The sequence below is a fragment of the Oncorhynchus mykiss genome, chromosome 12 (genome assembly GCF_057628025.1).
Source record: "Oncorhynchus mykiss isolate SJ-2025 chromosome 12, ASM5762802v1, whole genome shotgun sequence".
In the NCBI taxonomy this organism is placed as follows: domain Eukaryota; kingdom Metazoa; phylum Chordata; class Actinopteri; order Salmoniformes; family Salmonidae; genus Oncorhynchus; species Oncorhynchus mykiss.
This window is the reverse complement of record NC_143033.1, coordinates 76492473-76505638: the sequence shown is the minus strand read 5'-3', so window position 1 is coordinate 76505638 and position 13166 is coordinate 76492473. Positions and strand designations below refer to the sequence as shown.

Below are 13166 nucleotides of genomic sequence, written 5' to 3'. Positions count from 1 at the left end.
TTTAAAAGCTTATTCAGTTTAGAAGGTTTCTATGTACAGTAGAACCCTCTTGCCTTCCAAAGAATCATTTTCCTACCAAAAAATCATTAAAGAACCCTTTCTTTCGAAAAGCGGTTCTTAGGATGAAAAAGGTTCTAGGTAGAACCTTTTGCCTTATAAAGAACCCTTGTCTTCCAAAAAGGGTTATTCAGATGTAAATGGTTCTTGGTACAACCCTGTCCCTCCGCAAATAACCTCTTTGGAACCCTTTTTTCTAAGAGTGTACTAATTAGATCAGTATCTTTCAATGTAATAATACTAACTAACTCAAGATTTGATAAAAGTGTTACAAAAATCTTTAATTGCTTTATTTTCAAACATGAATTTTAGGAGTCAGGGTGTGGAGCAGCCACCTCTCAATAGGAATGGGTATTTAAACAATGACGTTGTACTATATTAATTTAACAATGTTTGTAATTGACTTGGAATGCATTAGAATATATTATGATATAAATACGTCTTCAAACGTTGATTTATTTACTTTGAAATGTATCTGTTTTTTTAAATAGTACTTTGATTGGGAACAGCAATTTGAACCACTTCTGTAGAATCACCAATACAAATTATACAATTTAATGTGCTTTTCCTGACTTGAGTTTGCTGAAAATCAGCCAACAGATCATTCAGCCAATCGATAAATTGGTGGAATTGTCTATTGATTGATTGAGTCCTGACACAGTATACGAACACAATCTATGGTAGTGACAAAGGGCAGTAGGCCAGATTCAAACCTATATGGACACTTTTAGCCATGTGTGCAGCAGGGCTGCGGAACTACCACTACACCAGCCAGGTGTCAGTAAGTGATCTAAAACGCTGCCTTAGGGATCAGTGTGGAGAGAAACATTTACAGTAAATCTGCAACCGCCACGTTTGTACATAATCATTGTTCTTTATTAAAACATAGAAAAGCCTATTGATATAAATGAAATTGGAATACAACAGTTGTTAGAGCCATTTTGTATGCGAAAAGAAAACATGTTAAAGTTATTATTCACAGTATGGAAACTGTTTATATGAAAATATAATGGGTTAAAGCTAAGATGCATCAGTGGAACCCATAGAGGTAGAAAGAGGACTCCAAATGGATAGAACCTGTTTCAGAATGAACATTGCCATTGAGGGCTTTCACCATTTTAACTGTTTGGGACTTCCTATGGGTTAAATTAAGGAAGGATCACATAATTCCATCCAGGTAATCAGGAGGGATCAGCCAATTAATTATACTCCTGAGGAAACATTCCAGAACTGCAGGTAGCAGTAAATCCCAAACCTTGGCTTTATACCTATTCAGACAACACACTCCAGGTGGCAGTATGCACCCTTTTAGTTTGTTTACTGACTCATAAAAGTCTAATAAGAAGAAATGGACTACTTTAAAGTAACTGTCCAATATTAATGTGAGTAGACCGCTGATTGGCCAGCTCATCCTCCTCAGGAGGATGTCATTATCCTCTATGAGGAAATAGCAAGCATTTTTTTCTGGTTGAGATACAAGTTTGAGGTTGGGATTTTAAAATGTTTTTTCTCCAATTTCTGCTTTGGCCACAAATTAGTATAGGATGAGCCAACACCATTATTTGGGTATGCGTTATCAGAACATTACATTTTAAAAGTGTGACTATCACTGGACAGTTACTTTAAAATTGAGATAGCCCTCAATTGCACTGCCCACCCTGTCTCAGAAGCCAAACAGATACAATGATGAGCCTTCTTTATGCCTCTATGGTGGAACCAAATTAGAACAGGGTGATAGATAGAAGCCTGCTAGAAAAATGCCTTCCAAAAACTAGAGTGATTAATAATGTTTCATTTGTGGATTAATACCTTTGGATTTAAACTTTTGATTTCAAGACAATCATCTATTTTACCTTAATCATTTTGCGTACCTTTTTGAGTTAGATCCCAATTAATATTTATAGTAAAACTGTCTATGCTTACATGGATACCATGCTTAATTTATTAGGTGTGACATACCTGGATTTACCCGGACTGTATGACATACCTAGACATTCAGTGAGTAAATTAAATGGGATTTTTGTTGCAACCAAGAAATTATCTCATGCCTCTACTTGGAAATGCATTGGGGCCTTCTCTGTATGGTGTCTAAGGAAGTGGCTTATTAGAATGTTGGGACATTGTTTGAAGACACAACAACAGTGTTTGTTGTTAGTAGCTCATTCTATCAGCGAAGACACACTCTATATTAGGTTTAGTAAAGCATGCATACAAAATAGCATTTGATTAAATGCAGAAGACACATTATCGGTTGAATGCATTCAGTTGTGCGACTAACTAGGTATCCCCTTTCCCTTTCCTTTCGCTTTTGGTATTTCAGGGAAATACAGACAGGTAAGAACAGTACAAGTACAGTACAATTAAAAGGGCTGTGTAGCTACAGTATTTAATGCAAGTGAAGTGTAGCCTTGATTGATAAAGTGTAAAAATTTAAATAATGCACGCAACTCTGAAGACAACGCTGATAGGAATACATTGCATAGAGTTTGTGAGGGCCTGAGTGTCAAGACTTCTGTCGCCTTATCCCTTGGACGAAGACAGGCATAGTACTCAGCTGCCCCGTAGAGTAACTCCTAAGAGAAAGGCTTCACAATTTTCATTGAGATGTAGTTCTGGAGAAGAAAGAGAAAATATTTAATTAATAAAACACATATTTTACTTTTATTTAAAGTAAGGTTACATCCTCTGTTATATTCATATGCAGGATGCATTCGTGGAGTGGAATTATTGCAATATTGTACTCTATTATCAGATCAAATAAATGCAGTTATGCTTAATTTGACCATATTATGTTGCAATTCAGCATATCAAAGGAATGATGCACATTGCCTGTTTACACTATATGAGTGAATCACATACAAACACAACAAATGTATGCACTATCTACTCACTATAGTTGCTATGGATGAAAGTGTCTTCTATGTGGCATAGATATATTCGTATTATCGATTACAAGGACATATATCTTACTGGTAGGGAGTACAGCAGGATCCCAAGGAACAAGAGCACAAGCAGGAGGACTATCAAACCAATGAAGATCCATTTGAATCTGCGCCATATGATGAACCTCATGGTCTTGAATGGACTGGTGAACCAGAAGAAGGAAGTGTCGGGGCGACTGTATGGAGAGAGAAACAACAAAGCAATTTTTTTTTAGGGGGTAGGCCTAGGCAAGCCCAGTTTGAAATTAAGACTCTTATTGGGTGCCATGTTGTTACTGAATGTTATAGCGCTATGTAGTTTGTATGTTAAAACAATCTACTAACAGTGTACAAGCTACAATGTTATTGTCATAGGTGGTTGAAAGGTGACTTGTGGATGTTGTCTTACTTGGGAAAGTCTAGTTTGGGGTTCATGTTGGGTTCGTCCCGGCCCTTCCCAGCAGGCCTCTCTTCTACCTCCCTCTCTTCCACTATTTCCAGGGTCATCTCCACTTTCCCCTATGGGAACACAGAGACAGTCATAAACACTCCACAGACTTTCTCATTCATATTCTATGTGATCTACAGTGCCTTGCGAAAGTATTCGGCCCCCTTGAACTTTGCGACCTTTTGCCACATTTCAGGCTTCAAACATAAAGATATAAAACTGTATTTTTTTGTGAAGAATCAACAACAAGTGGGACACAATCATTTAGTGGAACGACATTTATTGGATATTTCAAACTTTTTTAACAAATCAAAAACTGAAAAATTGGGCGTGCAAAATTATTCAGCCCCCTTAAGTTAATACTTTGTAGCGCCACCTTTTGCTGCAATTACAGCTGTAAGTCGCTTGGGGTATGTCTCTATCAGTTTTGCACATCGAGAGACTGACATTTTTTCCCATTCCTCCTTGCAAAACAGCTCGAGCTCAGTGAGGTTGGATGGAGAGCATTTGTGAACAGCAGTTTTCAGTTCTTTCCACAGATTCTCGATTGGATTCAGGTCTGGACTTTGACTTGGCCATTCTAACACCTGGATATGTTTATTTTTGAACCATTCCATTGTAGATTTTGCTTTATGTTTTGGATCATTGTCTTGTTGGAAGACAAATCTCCGTCCCAGTCTCAGGTCTTTTGCAGACTCCATCAGGTTTTCTTCCAGAATGGTCCTGTATTTGGCTCCATCCATCTTCCCATCAATTTTAACCATCTTCCCTGTCCCTGCTGAAGAAAAGCAGGCCCAAACCATGATGCTGCCACCACCATGTTTGACAGTGGGGATGGTGTGTTCAGCTGTGTTGCTTTTACGCCAAACATAACATTTTGCATTGTTGCCAAAAAGTTCAATTTTGGTTTCATCTGACCAGAGCACCTTCTTCCACATGTTTGGTGTGTCTCCCAGGTGGCTTGTGGCAAACTTTAAACAACACTTTTTATGGATATCTTTAAGAAATGGCTTTCTTCTTGCCACTCTTCCATAAAGGCCAGATTTGTGCAATATACGACTGATTGTTGTCCTATGGACAGAGTCTCCCACCTCAGCTGTAGATCTCTGCAGTTCATCCAGAGTGATCATGGGCCTCTTGGCTGCATCTCTGATCAGTCTTCTCCTTGTATGAGCTGAAAGTTTAGAGGGACGGCCAGGTCTTGGTAGATTTGCAGTGGTCTGATACTCCTTCCATTTCAATATTATCGCTTGCACAGTGTTCCTTGGGATGTTTAAAGCTTGGGAAATCTTTTTGTATCCAAATCCGGCTTTAAACTTCTTCACAACAGTATCTCGGACCTGCCTGGTGTGTTCCTTGTTCTTCATGATGCTCTCTGCGCTTTTTACGGACCTCTGAGACTATCACAGTGCAGGTGCATTTATACGGAGACTTGATTACACACAGGTGGATTGTATTTATCATCATTAGTCATTTAGGTCAACATTGGATCATTCAGAGATCCTCACTGAACTTCTGGAGAGAGTTTACTGCACTGAAAGTAAAGGGGGTGAATAATTTTACACGCCCAATTTTTCAGTTTTTGATTTGTTAAAAAAGTTTGAAATATCCAATAAATGTCGTTCCACTTCATGATTGTGTCCCACTTGTTGTTGATTCTTCACAAAAAAAATAAAGTTTTATATCTTTATGTTTGAAGCCTGAAATGTGGCAAAAGGTCGCAAAGTTCAAGGGGGCCGAATACTTTCGCAAGGCACTGTATAAACACATTTAGCCCTAAAGCTTGTGACTTCAGACATCCATTTAATGTCATTATGTTTATCAATACTGTGCAAAGGATCAAAGTGACTAAATACTGTCACCTATGAGCAGGCATTTCTGGCTAAAAATTAATCCACAATGACACCTGATCCACTATGTTGAGGAATGTTGAGGAAATCTGAAATCTGAATGTTTATGTTGAGGAAATCTGTATTAACTTATTTTACATTTACATCTTAGTCTCATCCAGAGAGGCTTTCATTCATCTTAAGGTAGCTAGGTATGACAAGCACATACCACAGTTACAGTAAACACAAGGTGCAATTGTTTAATTTGGTAGTGTTCCTCCATTGATTTTGGGGGCACAAAGGTAGTCTAGCGGTTAAGAGATTTGGGCCAGTATCTGAAAGGTCGCTGTTTCAAATAACAGAGCTGACTAGGTGAAAAATCTTACGTGCCCTTGAGCTGAGCTCCTGTAAGTCGCTCTGAATAAAAACGTCTGCTAAATGACAATTTTGTTAGTCACTCTCATCCAGGTATCATATGAACATGGCATAAGTAATGGAACAATTTGTAGCACTGCAGTAAATTAGCTTTAAAACTGCAAAATATTCTCTCCACCCGATGGCAGAATATGTAGAATTGCAAAATATTCTGTATTCATGGTAAAATGGGATAATTAACTTAGAATTTGCAATTTTTTCTCTCAGTTTCACTACAACAAGACTTACACCCAGAATGTGCTTCCTATCCTGCTCGATCATACAGGGCCACCAGCCCCGCACAGACTTCTGGGAGAACAGAGAGTTGGGCGGTGGTTGTTTGGAAGGTGTGGAGCCTGTAACCCCTGGTAACATTTTCAGACTGCATTTCTCAGGGGTCTTGGCAGGGGGGATCAGATGAAGCAGATCCAGCTCAACTGTGCCTGTGTCCCAAATACAACACAAACTGCTTTAGCAATCCCTTTATTTCACTGTTTCCTTCCCACATTTCCTATTCACCATTATATGTTATGTACTGCAGACCTGGGTTGAAATAAGATTGGTTTTCAAATGCTGATGGATGTTTCTTGTTATTGTCTTCATGGACAATAAACATAAATGAATTCAAACCAGTCAGTCAGATTTTTGGAGACATCCAGCGATGAGAAAAAGAGAAACACTCTGTATCAGTTAGTTTAGATCAGAGGAAATAAATGTATCTTACCCAGATAGTCATCCAGTGAGAATTTGTCATTGTCCCAAATCTGGACGATCAACTTTGGAGGGGTCCGAAACTCGGTTTGGTCCAGATTCCAAAAATGCTCCTGACAACAAACCAAACAAACACATTTGGATATAAGTCTGGAGCTCAACATCTACCCAACATATCAGTTTCTGAAACTATTATTTACTGTCAAACTTTGACTTAATTTGTCAAAATGTTTCACTTTAGGGCATAACTGTAAAAGAGAATGTGTTAGCTCAGTTGGTAGGGCATGGCGCTTGCAACACCAGAATAGTGGGTTTGATTCCTGGTACCATACATATAATGTATGCACAACACACATGACTAAGTCACTTTGGATAAAAGTGTCTGCTAAATAAAGGCAATAAATAATACAATAAATCTCTTCAAACGCACTTTTCTGGAAACGAGGCAAAGTTGCTCTGCGGGCAGGTAGTCGAAGCCAAAGACAAACCGCCAGTTGAAGTTGCCATCACCATCCAGGGATCTGTAATGGACGTCTGTCTTCTGCTTGTCCTCCTCCATACCTGGCATCCATCTGTAAATAAATATACTTTAAAATGACTAAAACCACATTTAAACAGTGTAGTAATGATAATGGACCTACATTCATACAGTTTCTTGACTGTTTCCAGCTCGCTATAATCACCAAAATGAAAGCTAGACAGTCAGGGAGCATCGGAAATTCCCAAAACAATGGATAGAGCACTATTTTTTGCAAGTTTTGACGGCAAGGAATTATAACAAATATTCAGTGCGTCCCTTCAGACCTCGTTGAGCACTGAATGCGGCCTCCAAGGCAAAATGAGTTTGACACCACTGCTCTTGCGCCTATTTACTCGATCAACCATACATCATTATTTCTCTATCAATTCCCTGTATACTGTATGCCACCAATCGAGTCGGCAATGGGGTACACTCTCATGCACTCTGCAATGAAAATATTTCAACATAATTATGAAGTCAAAGTTGGTTGTGTGTATTTTTTTACATTTGTTTTGGACACCTATGTTTTCCTGCTAGAACCAGCACCAATATCTAAAGTATGTGGACAGCTGTGCACATGGTTTTCACTTATTTTTTGCACACTTAAAATGTAGGGTTCACTGCCCTTGCTTGATCAGCAATACAGTATGATCTGTATGAGTAGCCAATCACTCAATACTGTACCATTGAGTAGACAATCATGCTCTGCCGTACCCTTTGACGTAAATGTCACTCATATTCTCTCCGGTGATGCTGGTCTCATCTAGTATGACATCAGTGGTGTTCCAGACAATAGCCCGCATGAAGTACCTGTTGAAAAATATCACACACTTAAAAGGCTCAATCTACCATTTCAATAAACAGCCTAACACTGCCACTTTGTTTGGTAAATGTAAAGGTGTGAGGTGGGAATGTAACCACCAAGTTCATAAGCAGAACTGAGAATGCAAGAACTGACAGTCTATGAGATTGACACAATTCACGCACAGTCATCCTGATTCCCATTTAAAATAGCCTTATGAGTCACCAACATACACATTTGAAGTCGGAAGTTTACATACACCTGAGCCAAATACATTTAAACTCAGTTTTACACAATTCTTGACATTTAATCCTAGTAAAAATGTCCCGTCTTAGGTCAGTTAGGATACCACTTTATTTTAAGAATCTGAAATGTCAGAATAATAGTAGAGAGAAGGATTTATTTCAGCTTTTATTTCTTTCATCACATTCCCAGTGGGTCAGAAGTTTACATACACTCAATTAGTATTTGGTAGCATTGCCTTTAAATTGTTTAAATAGGGTCAAACGTTTCAGGTAGCCTTCCATAAGCTTACCACAAATAGTCCAAATATTCCTCCTGACAGAGCTGGTGTAAATGAGTCAGGTTTGTAGGCCTCCTTGCTCACACATGCTTTTTCAGTTCTGCCCACAAATGTCCTATGGGATTGAGGTCAAGGCTTTGTGATGGTCACTCCAATACCTTGACTTTGTTGTCCTTGAGCCATTTTGCCACAACTTTGGAAGTATGCTTGGGGTCATTGTCCATTTGGAAGACCCATTTGTGACCAAGCTTTAACTTCCTGAATGATGCCTGGAGATGTTGCTTCAATATATCCACCAAATTTTCCAGCCTCATGATGCCATCTATTTTGTGAAGTGCACCAGTCCCTCCTGCAACAAAGCACCCCCACAACATGATGTTGCCACCCCTGTGCTTCACGGTTGGGATGGTGTTCTTTGGCTTGCAAGCCTCTCCCTTTTTCCTCCAAACATAACGATGGTCATTATGGCTAAACAGTTCTATTTTTGTTTCATCAGACCAGAGGACATTTCTCCAAAAAGTACAATCTTTGTCCCCGTGTGCTGTTGCAAACCGTAGTCTGGCTTTTTTTATTGCGGTTTTGGAGCAGTGGCTTCTTCCTTGCTGAGTGGCCTTTCAGGTTATGTCGATATAAGACTCGTTTTACTGTGGATATAGATACGTTGTACCTGTTTCCTCCAGCATCTTCACAAGGTCCTTTGCTGTTGTTCTGGGATTGGTTTGCACTTTTCGCACCAATGTACGATCATCTCTAGGAGACAAAACGCATCTCCTTCCTGAGCGGTATGACTGTTTCGTGGTCCCATAGTGTTGGTACTTGCGTACTATTGTTTTTACAGATGAATGTGGTACCTTCAGGTGTTTGGAAATTGCTCCCAAGGATGAACCAGACTTGTGGAGGTCTAAAAAAATGTTTCTGAGGTCTTGGCTGATTTATTTTGATTTTCCCATGATGTCAAGCAAAGAGGCACTGAGTTTGAAGGTAGGCCTTGAAATACATCCACAGGTATACCTCCAATTGACTCAAATGAGGTCAATTAGCTTATCAGAAGCTTTTAAAGCCATGACATTTTCTGGATTTTTTTAAGCTGTTTAATTTAAAGGCACAGTCAATTTAGTGTATGTAAACTTCTGACCCACTGGAATTGTGATACAGTGAATTCTAAGTTAAATAATCTGTATGTAAACAATTGTTAGAAAACTTACTTGTGTCATGCACAAAGTAGATATCCTAACCGACTTGCCAAAACTATATTTGGTACCAACAAATTTGTGGAGTGGTTGAAAAATGAGTTTTAATGACTTCAACCTAAGTGTATGTAAAATTCCGACTTCAACTGTATATATTTTTAAAAGCATTAATGATTTGCGTACATGTAATATACTAACTATTACTCTTGTTAAAAATATGAAATGGTATTACAATTGGTGAAGAGCACATTATGACTTGTTTAGGACTCGAAACTCAAAGTTTACGACTTGAGACTTGACTTGAGACTTGTCGGTCTTTACTTGAGACTTGACTCGGAATTGCCTGTCTTGACTTGGGACTTGACTTGGGACTTGAGTGCTAAGACTTGAGACTTACTTGTGACTTGTAAAACAATGACTTGGTCTAACCTCTTATCTCCTATTTGGCACGTCTCTTCTGTTGCAGTTCATAGCAGTACTGACAGATGTGTTGACATGACAACTGAGTAGAAATTTTGAATGACCCTTCCCCCTTTTTTCCCCATGCTGGCTGATGACCTAGCTAGCCATTAACTAGCTAACATAATGATAGCCATTAACTAGCCATTAACTAGCTAACGCGATGATGGTTACAAGGTGGTACTTATTTAAATTAGGTAAGAGAATAAGACGTTACCATTGGTGTATTAAAAGGAGGTGAATAAAAATGTATGTGATGTCACATAAAGCCTCAATTAACCCTGCCTCCTGAGTTCAAGTTTTTAACAGAGGAGGAAGCCAGTAAGTGTATGATCAAACTTCATCAATGTACCACCACCAGTCCTTTCTCATACTTTGGTCATCCTACTTTGATCTGGTTTCATCCAATTATCATCAAATATGATGAAAAATATGATTTTGACTGTGCAGGTTCTTTATTTTTTAATGAATGTAATAAAGGCCCTCACTTCTTGGCTTGGCGTGGAGTAATGTGGCAGGGAGGTCCCAGTAAACCCAGGCTCTTGGGGAAGATGTCCACCCACATCTGAATCTTTCCCTAACAATGGGGAGAGTGAGAGCCAATACAATTAGTAAGTATTCCCTAGACCAGCCTTTCTCAAATCTCTCCTTGGGGAACCCCCAGAGCTAGCAGAGCTGATTCAACTTGTCAACTCAACACCAACATCAAGCCCTTACTACTTGAATCAGGTGTGCTAGTTCAGAGCTACAACAAAATGGTGAAACGTCTGGGGGTCCCCGAGGTGAGGTTTGAGAAGCACTGCTCTAGACAATGTCATGTTGTCACACAACAAACAAACACCTCGTATAGACATAACTATTTTTTTTTCTTGAATAATGTGGCCTGATAATACAGTACAATGTTTGGACGTTTCATGAGGGCAATAAGGAAACACTTCATAATAACTATAATAAACTATAAGCATTTCATTATTTCTAAATGTATTTTTTTTTTTACATGCTTCTAAACTTTACGAAGCATTTATTAACATTTACATTGGCTTACAATGAAAGTGTTATCAGGAAAAGGGAAATAAGGTACTAACCTGGGACAGTGTAGGTTGGTAAGTACTGTAGAGAGTCCTGGTTTCCACATGCTCTGGCACCAGACCCTGTTTACTGAGGACATGCAGGGCCATCCTCTCCCTGGCTGGACCCAGGTGCTGGTGGATGACTCTGTTGGCCTCTAGCGACAGGACACACAACTCAAGTCAGGAGACAGAAGTTTGGGTTGACGTTCAGATGACTAACACATTCACTATGTTGTGGTTGAAGTAAAATGCCAAGTGTATTTAAAAAAAAAAAGAAAGCACTATTCTTTCTGCTTTATCTGTGGAACTCCTCTAATAGAACTGAATGTACCTCAGATAGTTGAATACTAACTTCTTGGGCAAATCTCCCATTGAAATGGATGGTTTACATGGAGGTCAAAGTGATTTACACATCCCTCAAGTTATTAACACAACTCTTGCCTAGCTAACAACGTGTGGTTTGCTACTTAATGGTTTTCTGTACCAAAGTCCAGCAGGCTGTAGTCTCTCCCTCCGAAGGAGAGAGTGCTGCCGTCAGCAGAGGTGCTGGGTGAAGGGATCCCTCTCAGTCTGGCCAGGTTCTCCAGGATCTGGGAGGGCTTCAGCTGATCCCTCCACTGGTTGGTCCCTGAGCTGTTTTGTAACGTTATATCATTATTATAGCATGCAATACAATAGCATTCTCTAGTGGTGGCTGGATTAGGCCAGAATAAAAGTTGAGCTGAACTGGGCAACTACAGGCAATTAAAAGGCATGAATCATAATTTCAACGGATCAGAGACACAGTGGGAAAGTTGGACTGATAGACCTGTATAACGGAAAGTCGTACATTCAGTCGTACAGACAGTTGTACAGACAATCGTACAGACAGACAGTGTCACGCCTGCTCCCGCTCCCCCTCCCTGGCGCTCGAGGGCGTCAGGCTACCCGTCATCATACGCAACTGTTACCAACCTTACGCGCAGCTGCGCTCATTGGACTCACCTGGATTCTCTCACTTTGTTGATTCCCCCCTGCATATACACAACCTTTCAAAAGTTTGGAGTCACTTAGAAATGCCTTTGTTTTTGAAAGAAAAGCACATTTTTTGTCCATTAAAATAACATCAAATGATCAGAAATACAGTGTAGACATGGTTCATGTGGTAAATTACTATTGAGCTGGAAACAGCAGATCTTTTAAATGGAATATCTACATAGGCGTATAGAGGCACATTATCAGCAACTATCACTCATGTGTTCCAATGGCATGTTGTGTTAGCTAATCTAAGGTTATAATTTTAAAAGTCTAATTGATCATTAGAAAACCCTTCTGCAATTATGTTAACACAGCTGAAAACTGTTGTGCTAATTGTAGAAGCAATAAAACTGGCCTTCTTTAAACTAGTTGAGTATCTCAGACTGGCAAATAAAAAGGCAATTTTAAGATGGGCAAAAGAACAAGAAACTGGATAGAGGAACTTGGCCTAGAAGGCCAGCATCCCGGAGTAGCCTCTTCATTGTTGACGTTGAGACTGGTGTTTTGCGGGTACTATTTAATGAAGCTGCCAACTACACACTCTAATGTACTTGTCCTCTTGGCCTCCCACTCCTCTTTCTATTCTGGTTAGAGCCAGTTTGCGCTGTTCTGTGACGGGAGTAGTACACAGCGTTGTACGAGACCTTCAGTTTCTTGGCAATTTCTCGCATGGAATAGCCTTCATTTCTCAGAACAAGAGTAGACTGACGAGTTTCAGAAGAAAGTTATTTGTTTCTGGCCATTTTGAGCCTGTAATCGAACACACAAATGCTGATGCTCCAGATACTCAACTAGTCTAAAGGCTGCCAGTTGTATTGCTGCTATAATCTTTTTTTTTGTTGTTCTTTTTTTGTTGTTGAATTTTACCCCTTTTTCTTCCCAATTTCGTGGTATCCAATTGTTGTAGTAGCTACTATCTTGTCTCATTGCTACAACTCCCGTACGGGCTCGGGAGAGACGAAGGTTGAAAGTCATGCGTACTCCGATACACAACCCTTCTTAACACAGCGCACATCCAACCCGGAAGCCAGCCGCACCAATGCGCCGGAGGAAACACCGTGCACCTGGCCACCTTGGTTTGCGTACACTGCGCCCAGCCCGCCACAGGAGTCGCTGGTGCGCGATGAGACAAGGACCTACCGACCAAGCCCTCCCTAACCCGGGCGACGCTAGGCCAATTGTGCGTCGCCCCACGGACCTCCCGG

At 39.9% G+C, this 13166-nt stretch overlaps 1 protein-coding gene across 2 annotated transcripts in view; it reads right to left on the bottom strand.

Moving 5' to 3' along the window:
* Positions 1-911: 911 nt before the first annotated feature.
* LOC110538277 (myoferlin) overlaps positions 912-13166 on the bottom strand; it is a 59481-nt gene continuing 47226 nt past the window's right edge. For both annotated transcript variants that reach the window (XM_090193360.1, XM_036938321.2), the window contains exons 45-54: positions 11429-11577; positions 10960-11099; positions 10363-10451; positions 7615-7710; positions 6811-6952; positions 6394-6493; positions 5919-6112; positions 3388-3497; positions 3028-3175; positions 912-2669 (exon numbers count right to left, since the gene is read on the bottom strand). In XM_090193360.1, the coding sequence (XP_090049486.1) occupies positions 2631-2669; positions 3028-3175; positions 3388-3497; positions 5919-6112; positions 6394-6493; positions 6811-6952; positions 7615-7710; positions 10363-10451; positions 10960-11099; positions 11429-11577 (1207 nt within the window). In that variant the 3' untranslated portion in view covers positions 912-2630. The remainder of the gene's footprint in view (positions 2670-3027; positions 3176-3387; positions 3498-5918; positions 6113-6393; positions 6494-6810; positions 6953-7614; positions 7711-10362; positions 10452-10959; positions 11100-11428; positions 11578-13166) is intronic.